Genomic DNA, 19773 nt, shown 5'->3' with positions numbered 1-19773 from the left:
GATTACATGTCTACTAACCACCACACACCCACTCAAATACTCTGTGGCCGTGTCAGGCCGTAAACCACACAGGCGTCCCAGCTCCTCGACATCTCTAATCACTCTTTTCCTCTAGAGCAGTCCAGACAAAAATAAATATATAAATAATAAAATAAATAAATGAGAGGGTAAAATGAGATTACCAGCTGCTCCTCCTGGCCTAGTTTTTCCTACTCATTTTAAGCGTGCCCAGTGCTATAAAACTGCTCTGTATTCCTGTATTCAAAACTATTAAAACTGCACTTCACTCGATATTAAAATGGCTACATTAACAAATTGTTAACAAACATTATATAATGCTTAACAGATCAGTAGTTAATAGTAATTTAGTATTTCAAATGCATATAAAACTATAAAAATCAAGCTTCTAGCTATCTGAATATTAACAAATTATATTTTTGGCCATAATGTAATGTAATAATGACTGTTAATGTGATTAATAAAGTTGTAATTAAATTAAATAAAAAATTAAATTAAAGTACCAGTGTAAATATATTTAAATTTCATAAATGTCATACATTTAAATATGATGATTTTATAATTAACATGGTGATTATCTCTAAGACAATTAAATTAATCACCATGTTAATAAAAAAATCATTATATTTAAATTTATGACATTTATGAAATTTCTATTTATTTACCCTGGTTGTGGGGTACAAGGACCTTGTTACCATCTCAAACATTTATAATACAATCTATACACATTTTTAAACAAAACAAACTACTTTATGATTCCTTTCCCCACAAAATGTATTGTTCCATCAATTTTCAATAATATATATATATATATATATATATATATATTTTTTTTTTTTATTTTTTTTTTTTATTTTTTTTTTAAGTACACATTTTCTTTAAGGTGTGCCTTTAGCCCTATTGAAACCTACATGTATCATTTTTGTGAAAGAATGGCACTGCCTAAAATATTATGAGATTAATTATTGATTAGTGGAAGAAGACAACCTTTCATAGTTACATCATAAAATGCTACATTGTGTGACAATGTAATACACCCAAGATATGTAGCAAGGCGTCAGAGGTATTAAGGTAATGTCTGATTTTCAACTTTAGTTTAGCCTACATTCACTACGCATGAGTCACTGCTCAGGTACAGACAGAGGAAACTCCCACCTCTAAAATAAAATCTCTATTGCATAATTAATCATGACATTTATTAAATATGGAGGTGCGTTAGAAATAACCCATAACACACTGGTTGTTTTGTTCTTTGCAGACAAAGCTGTATCATGATCTGAAATTTATTGAATGAGTTTCTGCATGGGCAGACAGAGAGACAGGCAGTCAGTCGCGTTACCTGTTTGACCTCGGCCTGTAAGTGACGGAGCTGCACACACTGCTCCAGGTGTCTCCTGTGCTGCTCTGCGGCTGTGTCCAGCTCCTGCTGTTTCTCATGCAGGAAATCCAACAGGTCCTGCACCCGCGTCGCCATGTCAACATCACGGTCACACAACAACTCCACACCTTGACAGAGAAAGAGAGACACAGACAAATGTAAAGGTGTAACGCAAGGGCGTAAATAATCTCCCCGACACAAACAAACCCAGCTTTTGTCATAATAGACTTAGTCCTTGTCCTTTACTGACAATTTCAAAAAGCCTGGCATAAACATAGATAATATTTTATAAAGCAAAAATACATTAAATATATTATATTGATGACAAAAGATTTGGAAAATTTATGTTTATATTATATTAAATATTTACCTTTTTTGCACTGTGACTTTATTTTCATGGCAATTAAGCATAAGTTCTTATTCAATTCTAATTACCATAATGCAAAAAACAAACCAACAAACAAAACTGGATAAATAAGAAATAGCATCACATGCAAAGGCAGGATATGTTGGTAATCCGTAAGAAGACTTTAGTAAAAAGACTTTATTCAACCTGTGATTTTTTCCAAGACAGCAATTGGACAAGACAAAGAGCTGATTACAGAACACAGGCATTAGAGAGGCCACAGTAAACATTAAAGGAGAAAGGTGGAGGATCACACATATTTGATTTATTTAAACTGATCTCTATTTAAATTATGGGAATTTCACAAATAATCAGGTCAATTATTATCCTAATTGCTTTAGTTTTTTCTCCAATCCCAGCTTGAAGAGATTTAGTTTAGATTTAGTTTGATTGTCATTCTTCAGCGAAAAACAAAAGAATAATTTTTCCATCGACTGTATGGACAAAAAACACTGATAAACGGTCACACTTTAGTTTGGGGACCAATTCTCACTATTAACAATAAATTCCTAATTTGCTGCTTATTAATAGTTAGTAAGGTCGTTTTTAAAGGAATGGTAGGTGATTTGGTTCCAAAATATTTTTTGTTATGCTGGTTGAAAGTCTCTTCAAATCCCAATAGCAATCACAAAGTGAAGTGGTCTAAATGTATTTACATGTATATCACCTACCATTAGGTTTAGGTATGGGTTAGGGTTAAGGGTTAAAATGTGATATGCAGAATGAGGCATTAATGTGTGCTTTATAAGTACTAATAAACAGTCAATATCCTAGTACTTTGCATGCTAACAAGCACCTAGTTAATAGTGAGAATTGGTCCCTAAAATAAAGTGTATTCTAATTTCTGATAAATATCATTTCTCAAAATATCTTTTGTCATGTTTCATAGATGAAAGTAAGTCATATAAGTTTGGAGGTACAGTATGTTGCACAATAGCTCTTTGGCAGCATCAACACATTGCTCAGTTCGTTTTAGCATCCAGACTATTCAGATACAGCGACATTAATTCGAGCAATAGTGTAAGTTTAGGACCGGAGGAGGCGGAGGGCTTGTGGGGGGTGAAGAAACAACACACTTCAACTTTAAAGGCATTGAAATGAAATTTGCAATGCATTTAACCTCTCTAATGTGACCTTTTTGTCAATATTCAGATGGAATGTTTTATTTTACACATAGGGATTTGAATCATAGAAAGTCAGCTATGATAGTATTAGTTCAAATTCACAAAATCACAAAGTTATTATAACATTCTGATAAATTCTAAAACATTCTACATCTACAAAAGAAAAAACATTCTTTTTTCTTTAGAATAATGTGCACTGATGAATCATGCACAACACAACCTGCAATACGCATGATTTCAAACTGTCTTCATAGTAAATATTGCCAGAAGTAGCATGACTTTAGTTTAAACTAAACCAACCAACCAACTAAATCAACAAAAAAAGATAACTGACCTATGACTCAATAGCATGTACAGAAGAGCAGATACCTGGGTTTTAGCATTGTTAGCACACACGTTATCACACACAAACATACTCACATTTTATACCCGTAGCCCAGAGCTGCATTGGGCTAAAGCTCTGAGAGTCATCCAGTTTTGTGTTTGTAAATGTGCCTCCACAAAAGGATGCTGGTAAAATGAGGATTCGTTTTGCTCTCTGCTATCTGTGCGTGCTGTCAGATGTCAAATCTTGAGTGTGTGTGTGTGTGACCAGTGATTTTGCTAGGCAGTGTGAGTCTATAGGATTACAGGGTCGGGTGAGAGGAAGGGAGTGCTGCTGGGTGCCTGGATGGACCTGATGTGTTTGGCTTTAGCATTTAGCTGCATCCACTCCTCCCCCCTTAAGCCTGCTCTGGACTGACACACTAACACACACACATGCACACACTCACACACACATCCCTGATGCCTCATGACAGTGATCCCGTGACCACAAAGGTTAGCTTACAAAAATATCATATAAAGTCATGCACACTGTTTCTCTGCAACTTGTGCACATGTCTCAAATACATTATTAGCTCACAAAAAACGTTTACACGTGTTGTGGATCAGATATCTTGATTTAGTGCCATACTGCTTGTGTGTGCATGTCGTATAGAATACACAGTCACCTGACCACCTGTAATGTACTGCAAGTGGACTTTTGTGTGTGCACCCTTGCAAAAAATGTACTGTGGTGGCTACCAAACAATGACACTATCAAAGTGCAGTTGCACAAGTGCTCTGTGAATTTTAAGCAGCAAAATCCAGTTATTTTAATAGGAATCCAAGCACTGGACATTTTACAACGGGTACAGTTGGTCACGCAAATTTGCTGTATTGACCAATAGAAACCTGCTTGTTCTGAAAATTTTGAATCAGAATTCATTAATGTGACCTCACCTTTTTATTTAACATTTTATTTTAGTATTATTTAGATACTAAAACAGTTTTAATATTTTTTATTTAGATTTTATTTTTATATTTAATTTTATGTGCTTTTTAAAATGTTATTATAATTTTTTTTAAATTATTACTATTTAGCTTAAATTTGTTTTAATTTCGGTTTTAATTTTAGTTTTGTACATCATCCAGAAATGCGTTTTTGCAGTGATGTCTGTACACGGCTTGATATACCACTGATTATCCTGTTCATATAGCACGGAATTTATGGTAGCACAAGGTATGCATGCCCAAATAACTAAAAATATATGTTTCTTTATCTAAATAATTAAATACCATGGTATTCCAAAAATCATAGTATTTCCAGTGAACTCTGTCCCAAAACAACATTAAATTATATTAGTGCATTCTGGTACTTTTTTGTTAGTGCATGTGTAGCTTTACATTTAAATGCAGTGACAGAATCTCTAAACCTAGTATAGAAATGTTTGAATGTGTGCTCACCTGAGGCCTGAACTTCTGTGACGTACTGCAGGAGTTCCTGTCCCTGGTGTATGACGTGGAAGGTGAGGTTGTTCATGGTGAGAGCTTTATCTGCGTGATGCTGCAGTCTCTGCTCAGCTAGTGTCAGATCCTCAGTGTCAAACTCATTCATCTGCTGAGACAGCTCCTCATTCCATGACTCCAGGTCTGAGATGACCTACACAACACATCCACACAAACAAACCATAATAAGGCATGTATCAGTGACCATATCTACAGTAAATGAGTGAACAGGTTTTTAAATTAATTGTACTATTCTGAAAATGCAAATATTGGATACAGTAGTTAATTTTATACTTAAAAAACATAACATTTAGTATTCAAAATAAAGAATATTCTATTATAGCTGTATGGAGATAGACCTTAGTCAAGGCAGATCCCATATTATAATTTGAATTAGGTACACTTTGTTTAATGCCACTGATTTTACATAATTTGCCCAACAGTTTTTCATTCCATTGGGAAAAAAATAATAATAGATAGAAGTATGGGAATAAAAACGTATAAAATATCCTTATTTCGTTCAAAAATGTAGCCTACTCTGACTGAGGAGAAATATTTTACAAATTAGATTTTTTTTTACGCTTTGTTAGTGCAAATTAGACATTCTACTAAATACAAGTAACAACAAGTCATATGAGTATTAGTACACTGTCTGCTTAATATCTTTATTTTGATAATTTTGCTGACTGTAGGTAACTTTGCAAGAACATTGTCAACTTATTCTACTAACCTGAACACTAAAAGTCTACTAATACTCTAATGAGAGTTAGCTGACATGTAGTTGTAAAGTTACTTATAGTTAGTAGAATGTTAAAATATTAAAATTAAAATAAAGTTTATTAAAATAAAGTGTAACAGATTTTTTCTGTGCATACATTGCCTTCAAAAGGTGACTAATGCATATGTGACCCTGGACCACAAAACCAGTCATAAGCAGTGTTGGGGGTAACGCATTACAAGTAACGCGAGTTACGTAATCAGATTACTTTTTTTCAAGTAACTAGTATTGCATTACTTTTTAATTTACAAGAAAATATGAGAGTTACTTTTTCAAAAAAGTAACGCCAGTTACTTTGTTTTCCCATTTATTGACTAACAAGTCTCCTGTCCCCATATTGGGAGAAATCAGAAGTACAGAGGCGTTGTGTGCGCTGTGTGAACATGATGTTACTGTAGTTCTAGACTAAATGTGAATGTGCCTTAATTCATCTCACTCGCAAAAAACAGATTTAGTATTCATCAAAATGAATTAAAACAGTGAAATGCAAACTCACGAGTATGACGCAAACCTGCAATAATTAAATATGTTAAATAACACAAATGTATCTAATCTCATTTTATTAACCGATGTCTTTGCTGCTGACCTTTGATGATCCAGTTCAACCATACTAATAAGCAAAAATGACTTTAGATAAACTAACAATTGTGCTTCTTCAATATCCTATTGATTTTTGGCATAAAATAAAAATCGATAATTCTGACCCATACAATGTATTTTTGGCTATTTCTTCAAATATAGCCTTGCAACTTAAGACTGGTTTTGTGGTCCAGGGTCACATATATAAAAGCACTTTCATGTGAAACATGTTAAAATTTTAACCAACATTACTTGTATTATTTAATATCTCCTTTTTTTCATTCATTCCAAATGCGAATACTAAACATCTTCTAGTTTCAATGTTTGTTCAGTTTTGTTTAAAAAAGTGAGTGTTTGAGTCCAGTAATATTTGTATGTCTTATTTGTCATCCTTGACTTGTAGTATTATATATCTTATCAGCCATTGGCCAGTCTGCTCTCTAGCTATCAGCATTGGCCATTAAACAGACATATTAGTTGACTATTAAAAATGAATATTCACAGAATTTATGTTGAACATGCAAGAAAGTACACAACTTAATAGGCTGTAAAAAATTGCCCTGACAACAGGTGGGTAAAAATAGGAGAAACATGAATCATAGAACAAGCATTTGGCAAGCAGTTCACTTCAGCCACGTTTAACATCACACAACATAGAGCATCTAATCAAAACTCACTAAATTATTCTTCAATATCACTACAGAAGACATTTGTCATTGATACAGCAATTGGTTTAAAGTTTAAAGTCATGATTTGAACAAATACTCCTCCTGTCAAATGTCTAAAGCACTCACTCTGCACTGCTGTGTGGTTGAGAATTCCTCCTCTAATGAACATGAGCATTTTTCCCAGCTTTTCTGAATGAAGCACTGATAAGGACAGCTGATGATGACTAGAACGGGAACACAACCGTTTTCTGTAAGAAGTAAATATGTTCTTCAATGTGTGGGAGCAGCGTTTGGGAAATCACACACCCACTGCTGTACCTTCTGGCACCCTGCCGCCTTGACTGACAGTGCCGACCCGCCCTGCGCTGACTAACTCCCTCGCATCCGATGTAGGAGTTCACCTACAATCGTCACCCATATTGTAAGTTATACACATGTACGGTTTTCAGGTTTGCTGTTTGTATAAACAAGGTCTTCTCGGTTTTACCTTATCTATCAGCAAAGTATCAGTGGAACGTGAGCGCCTTCAAAACTCCCTATGGAATGTGATACTCCTGGATCTGTATTGGATTATGTTACAGAGAGCGATATCACTTTTACTACAAAAGCCAGCTCGTTTTGTGGACTCTGATTACTTCATATAGAGTTTCCTACATACAAAACATTTAAAACAGCCACCAAAGGTCAATCGCACAGCATGATGGGGATTATACAGGTTTATGCAAATGAGCAAAAGAATGGCATCTCATTTAACGTCAACACAAAACTGTCCATATTTATTGTATTATGTTTCTGAACTTCTTGTGCATGACTTATCAGTGCATGTTATTCAACAGAAGAACATTTTTTATCTTCTGTAACTTTGCTCCACCTCTTAAACAACTTCTATTTTGGGTGACATCATCTAGGCCGTTAGGGAAAACATACACTATATGGACAAAATTATTGGGACACCTGACCATCACAACAAAAGGGACTTTATTCATAGACAATAAGATGGAGTTGGTGACTCCATTGCAGTAATAACAGCTTCCACTCTTCTGGGAGGGCTTTCCACAAGATTCTGGGGTGTCTTTGTTGGAATTTTTGCCCATTTAGCCAGTAGAGTATTTGCGATGTCAAGCACAGATGCTGAATGAGAAAGCCTTGCTCACAATCTCCATTCCAGTTTATCTCAAAGGTGTTGAATGGGCTTGAGGTCAGGGCTCTGTGTGGGCCAGTCAGGTTCTTCCACACCAAACTCATACAACCATGTCCTTATGGACCTTGATTTGTGCACTGGGACATAGTCTTCCTGGAATAGAAAAGAGCCCTCCTCAAAGTGTTGCCACAATCTTACAAGTATAGCATTGTCCAAAATGTTTTCGTATTCTGAAACATGAAGATTTCCCTTCACTGGAAGCAAGAGGCCTAGTCCAACCCCTGAAAAACAGCCCCATACCATTATCCCTCATGCATTATTCAGTCAGGCAGGTAATGTTCTCGCCCATCAGAAGCATGATTGTCACTCCACAGAACATGTTTCCATTGCTCCAGAGTCCAGTGACAGTGTGCTTTACATCACTTCATCCGACGCTTGGCATTGTACTTGGTGATGTGAAGCTTGCATGTAGCTGCTCAGCCATGGAAATCAATTTCATGAAGGTCTTTCACGCCAGTGGATGTGTGGAACTCAGCTATGGACCCAGTAGAGAGTTGGTGACTTGGTGACCCCACTCTGTGACTTTACATGGTCTTCATCTTCGTGCAAGAGTTGATCCTAAACACTTCTACAGTCCTTTCCAATAATACCACTTACAGTTGAACCATATCGAGCAGGGATAAAATTTCACAAACTGACTTAATGCAAAGGTGGCATCCTATCCAACACTTGAATTTACTGAGCTCTTCAAAACAATTTTTTTTTCATAAATGTTTGCAATTGCAGACTACATAGCTAGGTGGTTGATTTTATATACTTGTGGCAATGGGTCTGACCGAAACACCTGAATTGAGTAATTAAGAGATGTGTCCCAATACTTTTGTCCAAGGAACTATGACCCTTCACTAATTCCACAGCTGTGCTTAATGCTATAAATTCAAGGATCAGTGACATATTCCACTCTCTCTCTCTTTTTTTTTTTACATTACACATAACATACAATAATATACTTTTTATTTGTGTTTGTAGTTATATTGTGCACATCTATCAATCTATCTATCATCATCATGTATTGCAAGTTCCTTCACAAAAATCTGTAAAACATCTATTAAAATATAAAGAAACACTGACTTGAGAATAGCGGTCAATGGGGAAACAGTATCAAATCCTCCCACAATGCACGCAAGAGATCCACACTCGCGCACACAATCCACAAATGCACGCGAAGGATCCACAGGGCAATCCACAAATGCACGCGAGAGATCCACACTCGCGCACACAATCCACAAATACACGTGAGAGATCCACACTTGCAGACACAATCCACAAATGCACATGAGAGATCCACACTTGCAGACACAATCCACAAATGCATGTGAGAGATCCACACTCGCGGACACAATCCACAAATGCATGTGAGAGATCCACACTCGCGGACACAATCCACAAATGCATGTGAGAGATCCACACTCGGCCACATAATCCACAAATGCATGTGAGAGATCCACACTTGGCCACATAATCCACAAATGCATGTGAGAGATCCACACTCGCGCACACAATCCACAAATGCACATGAGAGATCCACACTTGCAGACACAATCCACAAATGCACGTGAGAGATCCACACTTGCAGACACAATCCACAAATGCATGTGAGAGATCCACACTCGCGGACACAATCCACAAATGCATGTGAGAGATCCACACTCGGCCACATAATCCACAAATGCATGTGAGAGATCCACACTTGGCCACATAATCCACAAATGCATGTGAGAGATCCACACGCGTGCACACAATCCAGAAATGTACACTTTACCTATGGAATGAATGAAGTAGGCGGTCAGACATGTGTAGTGGAATGTCGATCTGAATGGCGATCCACTTTAAGGACCCTGATTTTTTTTCCCAACATTATTGCGACCAATATTGGGAATGTCATCATGTGATATTTTGTTATTATTTTCATTGGTTGCACGTGTATCTTCGTCTTCTTTGTCTTATGTGCACATATTGAACAATTTTATTATCCTTTGTGTTTGTGAAATGCCCTGAGCTGTATGCTGTTGGGGGAAAAAAATCAGGGTCCTTAAAGTGGATCGCCATTCAGATCGACATTCTACTACACATTCTACCTACTAGTGTACAGATAGGCTTGTGCGCATTTGTGAGTTAAGGCCACAGAATGACAGTCTCAAAAGAATCCGCAAGTACAAAAGCATGTATTTATAGGCATTCTTAAGGCAGAACACTAATTCAAAGGGCTCGCGATTTATATCTTTAAATTAAATTACTATATTTTTCCTATTTAAAACTTGACTCTTCTGTAGTTACTAGATTTTCTAGGCCGATATGGCTAGGAACGATACTCTCATTCCGGCAAAATAATCAAGGAACTTTGCTGTCGAACCATGGGTGCAGCAGGCACAATGATATTATGCAGTGCCTGAAAGTAGTCCCCAGCTAGGTAACTAGTTATGATAAAGCTTGGGACTCAAAACTCTTGGGGAGTTGGAAAATGAGCCTATTTTCAAAAAAAAGTGGAGTGTTCCTTTAAACCATTGGTGACATTACAAAATTGAAATAGGCTGTTTCATGTTGACTTTAAGAGCTTTGATTCAGAGCAACCATGAACCGTGATACTTATTCGATAAAGCTGTTAGTTTCTCAAACACCCTTTTGAAAAAAGTGTGACTCACTTTCACATGTTCAGAGACACAATTCTCCATGACTCATAGTGCCGGCTGTGAAAAGAGCATCCATGATGGCTTTGTCTTTGCTCAAGGCTTCCGCTCAGAATCTCTGAGATCAGTGGATTTTGTCTTTGTTCCTTTGATCAGATCAAAACTGACAAGAAATATAGAAGCAACAACACGTGGTATAGCCTTCTACCTCATAAATGACGCAGAACTTAAACTTTAAATTCATGTAATCAAGGGGTGCCTAAAAAAATAAAAAAAATAATATATATATATATATATATATATATATACAGCAAGATTATAATTTAAAAACAAATAGGTTTCTAAACCCAAATATTGAAATTTGATAATATAATCATGAACTGTACTGGCTGAGCAACATGCAAAATGATTAAACACAAGTTAATTAGAAAAATTTACTGTTTTGGTTTGTAAATATCACTTCTACGAACTGCACAAAACTAGAAAGCTGTATGAGTTGCGTACACAAGTGCATTGCAAAATGTTAGATTTCATGAATGCAGCCAGAATACTGTACATGCAGTCGGAAGACATTTCTACCTGTGTGTGTCCTTATAGCAACAGTCTCGTTACAATTTAGTCTATTTAGTAACTTTAATTCGACTATTTTGAAATCCTCTGCTCATATTTATTTATTTATTTTTGACATTTCAGCTAGCTAAGTAGTACATCCATGTTTATGTTCATCTAAATGTATACCATATTTTTTCCCTATTAATATAATTCAGTGTTTGAACTCCATTTGGAAAATTGATCAGCTAATGTTGACATGAGCTTCAGATATTTATACTCAAGTCATTTGAAAGGGCCCAAGAATGATGATTACAAAGATGCCCCCTGACTTTCCAACACAACCGAGAACCACTTGTCTTGAGTGTTATGATGCAATGTTTACAACAAAACCAGTGCGTTATCATTTGAGAAGAAACTGTCAGATATATCATAAATTGTGGACTCACATCAATGGCATCTCGTTCAAAGATCCTCAGTTGGAGAAAGAGCTCTAGTTTGATCTTCCGTTCCTGAAACAGTTCCTCCATCTGAGCCTGGGCCTCATCCAGCTGCTGCAGGACGCTCTCTATGTGCGCCATAGAGCTGTTATGAGGAGTCTTATTGCTGGAGATTGCAGAGTCTCTGCAGTCAGAAAAAAAAGAGCATGCACGAGTATGAGAGACAACATCTGCTACAGAATATATACCATACAACTTCAATAAAGTATCTTCTTACTACAGTTCACTTAGTCTATGCAGATTAGGACATGGGTCATAGATAAACTCCACATGAAATAACATGTTTCACTTCTGTTTCAGTTTTTATAACCATTTCTTACTGTGTAAGTTGTTGTTTTTTTAGCATGTGTGTTTGGCTCAGTGTTATTTTTCAGGATTACTGTTTAACTAATGTAGTTTGATTTTTATTTGTTATCTATTTTAATTTTAGTTAAAGTTGGTTAATTTTAGTTTTTTATTATGTCCGTATTGGTTTTTTATAAAATTTTAGTTTTTATTTAATTTGAATTATTTTAGTACTTCAACAAACTACATGAAAATGAAAGAATATTGAATTTATAAATGTGTATATACACTCACTGGCCACTTTATTAGGTACACCTTGCTAGTACCGGGTTGGACCCCCTTTTGCCTTCAGAACTGCCTTAATTATTCATGGCATAGATTCAACAAGGTGTTGGAAACATTTTGGTCCATATTGACATGATAGCATCACACAGTTGCTGCAGATCTGTCGGCTGCACATCCATGATGCGAATCTCCTATTCTACCACATCCCAAAGTGAAGTGAAGTGACATACTGCCAAGTATGGTGACCCATACTCGGAATTCGTGCTCTGCATTTAACCCATCAAACGTGCACACACACAGCAGTGAACACACACACACACCGTGAACACACACCCGGAGCAGTGGGCAGCCATTTATGCTGTGGCGCCCGGGGAGCAGTTGGGGGTTCGGTGCCTTGCTCAAGGGCACCTTAGTCACCCTCAGTATTGAGGGTGGAGAGAGCGTTGGACATTTACCCCAACCTACAATCCCTGCCGGCCCGAGACTCGAACCCTCAACCTTTGGATTACGAGTCCGACTCTCTAACATTAGGCCACGACGGTTCCCCAAAGGTGAGATCTGGTGACTGTGGAGGCCATTTGAGCAAAGTGAACTCATTTTCATGTTCAAGAAACCAGTCTGAGATGATTTTGAGTGACATGGTGCATTATCCTGCTGGAAGTAGCCATCAGAAGATGGGTACACTGTAGTCATAAAGGGATGGACATGGTCAGCAACAATACTCAGGTAGGCTGTGGCATTTAAACGATGCTCAATTGGTACTAAGGAGCCCAAAGTGTGCCAAGAAAAGAGATGGTATTCTGCATACCTTGGTTTTAACGAGTGGTTATTTGAGTTATTGTTGCCTTTCTATCATCTCTAACCAGTCTGCCCATTCTCCTTTGACCTCTGACATCAACAAGGCATTTTTGTCCACACAACTGCCGCTCACTGGATATTTTCTCTTTTTTGGACCATTCTCCGTAAACCCTAGAGATGGCTGTGCGTGAAAATCCCATTACATCAGCAGTTTTTGATTACCTATAAAGCCCTGAATGGTTTGGCACCTCAGTATTTGAGTGAGCTCTTATCGCATTATAGTCCTTCACGTCCGCTGCGATCTCAAAACTCTGGCCATTTGGTAATACCTAGAATATCAAAATCAACAGCGGGTGGGAGATCGTTTTCCAAACTCTGGAACAATCTACCTAACACTGTTCGGGAAGCAGACACACTGAACTGTAGACATATAACTGAACAGTGAATGTGTTATTGAGAGTAACACACTTACTGATGTTTCATGATGGATTTTCCAAAACATTTGTAATTACACATCTGTAAGGTGTTTGTGGTGTGCATGGTTTTGTAGCCAGCTAAATTTGCTCTATTAATAAAACCTGAAAAACTTGCATTGGATTTCTGTCCCAATAAGGTCACTAGTTTCATAAAATGACTAAATAATTTAGCAAAAATGCAAGAACTGTCTGCAGGGTTAGGGTTTAGTAATTGTAATTAATGCAAGGCCATTCATTACATGACGTGCATATGTGTTTGTGTCAGAATTCTCATGACAAAAAGTCAGCGTCATCATTTTCCACTAAACCGATGCTTTCTCATTGGGCAGTACCTGAGCTGCTGGATAAGATCCTCCCCTTCTTTAATGACGTTGACGGTGACCTGCAGTGTGGTTTGCTGCTGCTGACCGAAACGTTTGATCAGCTCCTGCACCGTCTCTACTGACTCAGCATAAACATCATCCAGCAACTCCTTCTGAAGCTCCTCCAACCATGTCCACAGCTGTAGAGAAATAACATCATTACCAACCAATCAGAAACCTCACAATATTATGAACCAGTCAGTGACCTATGTAGATCCTCGGGTCTTCAAACAAATAACATTTGTTCTATAATACATACAATCTAAAATATCCAAATGCACAAATATGACAAGACAAACAGCCAGACGGACTTTGGCTGCCACTGAACGGCTGGTGTTGTTATTTCCTGTGAAATGGCTTCGTCTTATGTGAGCTCAGGATTAGCCATCTGCCTGTGTTGGCATGTCAAAGAGTGTATCTCCTGCCACAGCAGGCCATGCCTGTCCTTCCACACCTCCCCATTGTCTTTTTCCACCTCCACCTTTCTCTACCTTTCTCTTTTCCCGAAACTCCAGCCTTTAACCCTTTATCATTACTTATGCCATTATAAAACACACTCTCAGAAACTAAGATGTCTATATATGCCCGCCCGCTACAGATAGCAGATGGCTAATATTATGCCACATATGGAGACATTAAAGAGAGCATTGTTTGCTTGTATTAAGTATATCATGAATCATGTACACAATACTACTCATTATCATTCACTGTTTGTCGAATATAGATGGGCCATAAGGCAACAGTTATGAATTTATAAGCAGACAAACTGTAAAAATTTGAGGTCCACAAAAAGCTAACCACTAGTTTGACTTTAAAGGTGCCATAGAATGCACTGATACAATATTTTAAATTGTTCTCTGATATCTACATAGAAGGTATGTGGCTTAGGTAAGGGCAAAATTTATCCAGAAACGGTTTTGCATGTCCATTTAAAACACTAGGATTTGTCCCTAGAAGGAAATGGTCTGTTATTACCTTATTTGGAAGGGTCATGAATAATAATGTTGAGCTCTGCTCTGATTGGCTGTTTCACAGTGCGGTTCAATGTTGAGGTCTGCTCTGATTGGCTGTTTCACAGCGCAGCTCATTTCAGTAGCTCACACAGCAGGAAGGAAACACAGGGAAAATATTTATTTCAATACTTTCTTGCGCAGTTATATCATTGGGTAATTATACTGTAAATAAAATGCGGACATCAGGGAGCCGCTATTAATATGCTGGGCATTGAAACTGCTTTGGAATGCACAATCGATTTTGAAAGTTTGAAAGTTTCACTTTCACTTTCCAGATTCGCGATTGCACGTATTCTGTTTATACTATGGAGCGGCAGTACTTACCAAACATTTTACAAGATCAGATGCTTGTCAGGTTCTGTAAATCCCTCGCCATCATCCTCAGTCATCTCACCTTACTCTGTTTATGTGGTAAGTGAAATCCTATGTACTGTAATGTAACAGGCTACCGCTAACACGAAGTAGTGGCTCGCGTTATTTTATTAGAACATTTTATTTGCTTTCCGTGCCTTTCTGAATACAGACACCAACCCATCCCTGCACTTCCCTGCACATCACGTCCCCTGCCCAGCCTGGAATATAACATTTATTTCCATGATCTGCCATTTTCGCTGTTTTCCTCGCTTGTTTCTTCACAATACCTGCAGAACTTCTGATGATTCGGCTGGTGGCTGGCCTAGAACATGAGCGGGTATATGCAAATGTTGGGGGACGTACATATTAATGATCATGACTGTAACTTCACAGTCTGTGTTATGATCTGATTCGCCTATTTTTCAGCGGTCTTTTGCATTCACAAGATTTACATAAGGAGGAGGAAACAATGGTGTTTGAGGCTCACAGTATGTCCTTTACATGTACAGAACTGTTATTATTCAACTATGCCAAGGTAAATACAGTTTTCCATTCTATGGCACCTTTAAAGCAAATAATGTTTAATTTCCGAAAGTGAGAGGCTGCATGGGATTCTTTTAGCATGTAGGACACAGTTCACACTGACTAGTCAATTAGTTCTGCCACTAGTGAATGTGTGGGGTCTGTCAACTAGTCGTGAAACACTGTTTCAGTTGTGCTCGTTCAATGTAGCGACAGCAGGAGGAAAATTCCTCAGTCCACAAACTGTATAACATTAACTTTGTATTATAATAACCTAATTGGAAATATGTGAAAGTGAAAATTACTAGAACTGGAGTGGTTTTGTGTTAACAGAATACATCCATGCATCAAAAAGTGCAGAAGCTGCTAAACTTATAGGAATGTAATTTCCGTAATATAAACAGTGACCTGTTGTCTAGTTGACTAGTAAAAATATGTTGTGCAAGACCTACAGAGAAATGTTACCACACACTTAGCAATATGGTGCAGAATCAATGGAACACTGGTAACAAGATATTGCTATATTGTAAATATATAAACAAATTATTTAATAAAGAAATGAATAATAGTAATAACAACAACAATAAATTCATAATTATGTCATAATTTTACTTTCATCTCTGAAAGTATAGACCAAAAAAAAAAGTACTTGTTACATCATATTCAGGAACACATTCATGTCAAGTAGAACACATGTAAACACATATCCACACCCACCAACACCCATTCCTACTTTCTCATAACTTACCTCTTTGCTGTGAGTGTGGAATGCCACAGACATGTCGAGCAGTACTTTGCGTTGTTCAACTCGTCTTACGAAGTCCTGGATACGATCTTCCAGCTGGTGTGCAGCCTGGTAGATCTCCTCAGGGTCACACTCGCCCGTCTGAGCCAGCTGCTCTGCCGCCTCCAGGAGTTTGTCAGCATTCGTGTAGGTGTTCTGAAAAACATGTTAATAAGTTAATATGCATGTGACTAATTTCTGAGATGGCCTAGTTTTGATTATGGGAGGAGAACGGTAGATATCCAGGTGAACAATAGCCAAAGCGATGATCTTACATCCGTTTCTCCTTACCTGAGCCACTTCTTCAAAGTCCTCATGACGTTTCTGTAATGCTCGAGCCCTGTGCAGAGACTTCCCCACACCTGTGTGTTTACTCAGGAACGCCTCACCATGGTTTTCAATCCAATCTAGAACCTGTGAGAGAAGTTATTCACAAAGAAGAACATAAACAAAGGTTCAGAAGGTCAAAAGAACCACCAAATCACTATAAAAGAACCAAAAAAGTAGTCCATATAAAGATATTGATTTTTTAGAAGTAAAAATGTACAAAATAAAACATTTGTTAACATTAATGTATTAACTAACGTGACCATACGATGAACAATATTTTTATTACTCTATTTATTAATCTTTGTTAATGTTAGTTAATAAAAAAATACAGTTGTTCATTGTTTATTCATGTTAGCATATTAGCTAATATTCACAAACACAACTTGTGATTGTAATAATGCATTAGTAAATGCTGAAATTAATATGAACTAAGATTAATAAATGCTGTAGAAGTATTTTTCATGTTTACTAATGTAGTTCGATTTTTTCCGCGTTTTCCATTGAAAGTGGGAACCTTGTAAATGTTCAGTCAATTTCTAGCATAGATAGATAGATAGATTTTAAATGCATCGTATGATATTTTGGATAAACGCATCTATTTGATTCAAAAATGTAAAAGAGCATTTCCTATGTAAAACCAGCAGGGGTCACCTCAAAGCAGCAGGATTCACTGCGACAGCTCGAGACCACTATAAACATCAGCACCAAACACGCAGTGAGGTCATCCTGCAGATTAAGCAAGCAAGATTCTGGTGTCTGCTCTGATGGTGTTGTCGGAGAGTACAATAACTGTGTTTATTATGGATATTTGATTAATGGGGTAGTATCTATTGTTTCTCACAGGTTTGCATGAGCATCTGAACCCATATGCAATATTTTACTAATAAAAATGTATTAGAAAAGGTTTAAGTGAGTATTAAATATTTTCTTAACCATTTGTAATCTACAAGGTGGAGCTGCTAAGACAGACATCTCGTATCCGAGTTTGAAAGCTTTCTACCTGCCTCAAAAGACGCCAGACTACGAGTCCTCTACTCATGCATATTTCATTATGCCACCTTTGATCTGGCTGAATGTGCCACACACAGAAACATTCAGAGCTGTTTGTGTGATGGCATCTGTCAGTGCATGTGTGTGTGTGATTAGAAGCAATCATTTGTCGTGCAGTTGTTGAGTCTCCTGATCATATGGCTGCTTTCTAATGTCTCGAAGGTTTAGAGGTCCCCTATGCCTGCATCATTTTATGGGGCAAACCTTCAACATAATGAGGCTGCTGAACACAGTTACCATGACAACTGATTCTGAATGCATCTGAGAGGAAAAAGACTAAGGCTATATCCGAAATCGCCCCATATACCCTCAAATAGTGCACTATTTGAGGGGACGGCCATTTTAAGTGGTGTTCGAAAACATAGTGGATGTTCTCGAGTGCACTCATTCAATCCCACAATGCACCGCAAAAACGAGTGTACAACCGATGTACACTCAACGGCTAGAGAATCCCCAGAATGCACTGTGAGAGTCGCGCGCCGAATGAATTCCCGCGTCTCACCAGAAGATGGCGCCCGCAGCTGAATCATCGGATACAGCCTAAGCAAAAAAAAAAAAAAGTGGGAACATAGTGTGGGACAGACCATGTGAGAGAGAGAGCGAAAGAGACAGAGCATTTGGATGTTGTTTTGAAAAAGATGACAATTTTTATCTTTTGGGGTAACTACTCCTTTAGAATTTCTTAACTGAAAAATAAAAATGCTAATATTTCATCCAAAAACAAATAAAATAATTAATAAATGATGCAGTGGTGCCTAAAATCTCACTTTTAAATTTATATTCTGTTCTTAAGTGAGCAGAGAAATCCTATTTTAAACAGACTAGAACTCACTTTATATTCAACATAACAATGCCTCACAGGCTTAGATGCTGCCATTTTATTCAGACAAACAGAGGAAGAGATTAGACCAGATTCACCTCATTTATTTGAGCAGGACTCATTTTAGTGTCACACTGTCATATTTATATTCATATATCAAACTCATTAATCATTTTGTGTTTTGTCACATCAATTTATATTCAGAATGTTATTTGTGGAAAATGCAGCATTGCTATCACAAGGAATAAATTACACTTTAAAATGTAACTTGATATATATACATATATACTGTATATGAAAAAAACAACTTCTGACTCCACTGTATTTGTTTAAATAAACGATTATTTATTTATTTTAGCTCGATGGAAGAAAATATGTCCTAAATCAACCCAAAATTGAGCGAAAGCAGGCAGATCAAAATCACTGCGAGCAGGAAGTGAAATTCTGTGAAAACAGGCATGTGCAAGAAGAAACTTGTGGGAAGTGGGCGAGAATGAAATGAAAAAATCTGTCCCGCACAGATGTCTCCTGCAACGTTCTGACACCTCTTCCAACCTGCGCATCTCTCACTTCACAAATAACAGCGATTACATCAAATAAATTGAATCCACATCCGCATGGAATGTAAAAAACAGTGTTTACAATAATTTGAGTGTAAAATATTGCTAGTTAAGAATAAGCGTCTGACCTGCTGGACATCCTGCTGGAAGACGCAGAGCTGTAGCCGTTGGTGAAGACGAAGTTTGCGCTGCTGCCAGATATTCTCCAACTGCCTCTGGTGATGCAGAACCTCATGAATGATATCCAGAACATGGTGCACCGCCTTGGAGTAGTTAGCCGAGGCTGTCAGCGAATCTGCACTTCCTGGGGTCAAAGGCCGCTGTAGCTTATCTAGTAGGGCTTTGCCATCCTGACTTACCTGGGGATGTACAGATAATAGCCTACACATCAACAACCAGAAATGTTACTTACAGAAAAAAATACCACCTTTATTTGAAAATCTAGTCATGAAACTACACATTCCTGCAATTACAGTATCTCACAAAAGTGAGTACAC

The 19773-nt window shown here is 37.4% G+C and overlaps 1 protein-coding gene across 1 annotated transcript in view; it reads right to left on the bottom strand.

Annotated features, from left to right (window-relative positions):
- The window catches only part of LOC306877488 (triple functional domain protein-like), a gene marked incomplete at its 5' end in the record, with an annotated part of 158405 nt that overhangs the window by 54670 nt on the left and 83962 nt on the right, over positions 1-19773 (bottom strand). Inside the window, 7 exons of the mRNA XM_079429257.1 lie at positions 1358-1524; positions 4694-4889; positions 11587-11761; positions 13814-13983; positions 16481-16672; positions 16808-16930; positions 19405-19635. Of these exons, the coding sequence (XP_079285383.1) occupies positions 1358-1524; positions 4694-4889; positions 11587-11761; positions 13814-13983; positions 16481-16672; positions 16808-16930; positions 19405-19635 (1254 nt within the window). The remainder of the gene's footprint in view (positions 1-1357; positions 1525-4693; positions 4890-11586; positions 11762-13813; positions 13984-16480; positions 16673-16807; positions 16931-19404; positions 19636-19773) is intronic.

Source organism: Barbus barbus, assembly GCF_936440315.1.
Source record: "Barbus barbus genome assembly, chromosome: 12".
In the NCBI taxonomy this organism is placed as follows: domain Eukaryota; kingdom Metazoa; phylum Chordata; class Actinopteri; order Cypriniformes; family Cyprinidae; genus Barbus; species Barbus barbus.
This window is presented reverse-complemented; position numbering and strand designations above follow the sequence as displayed.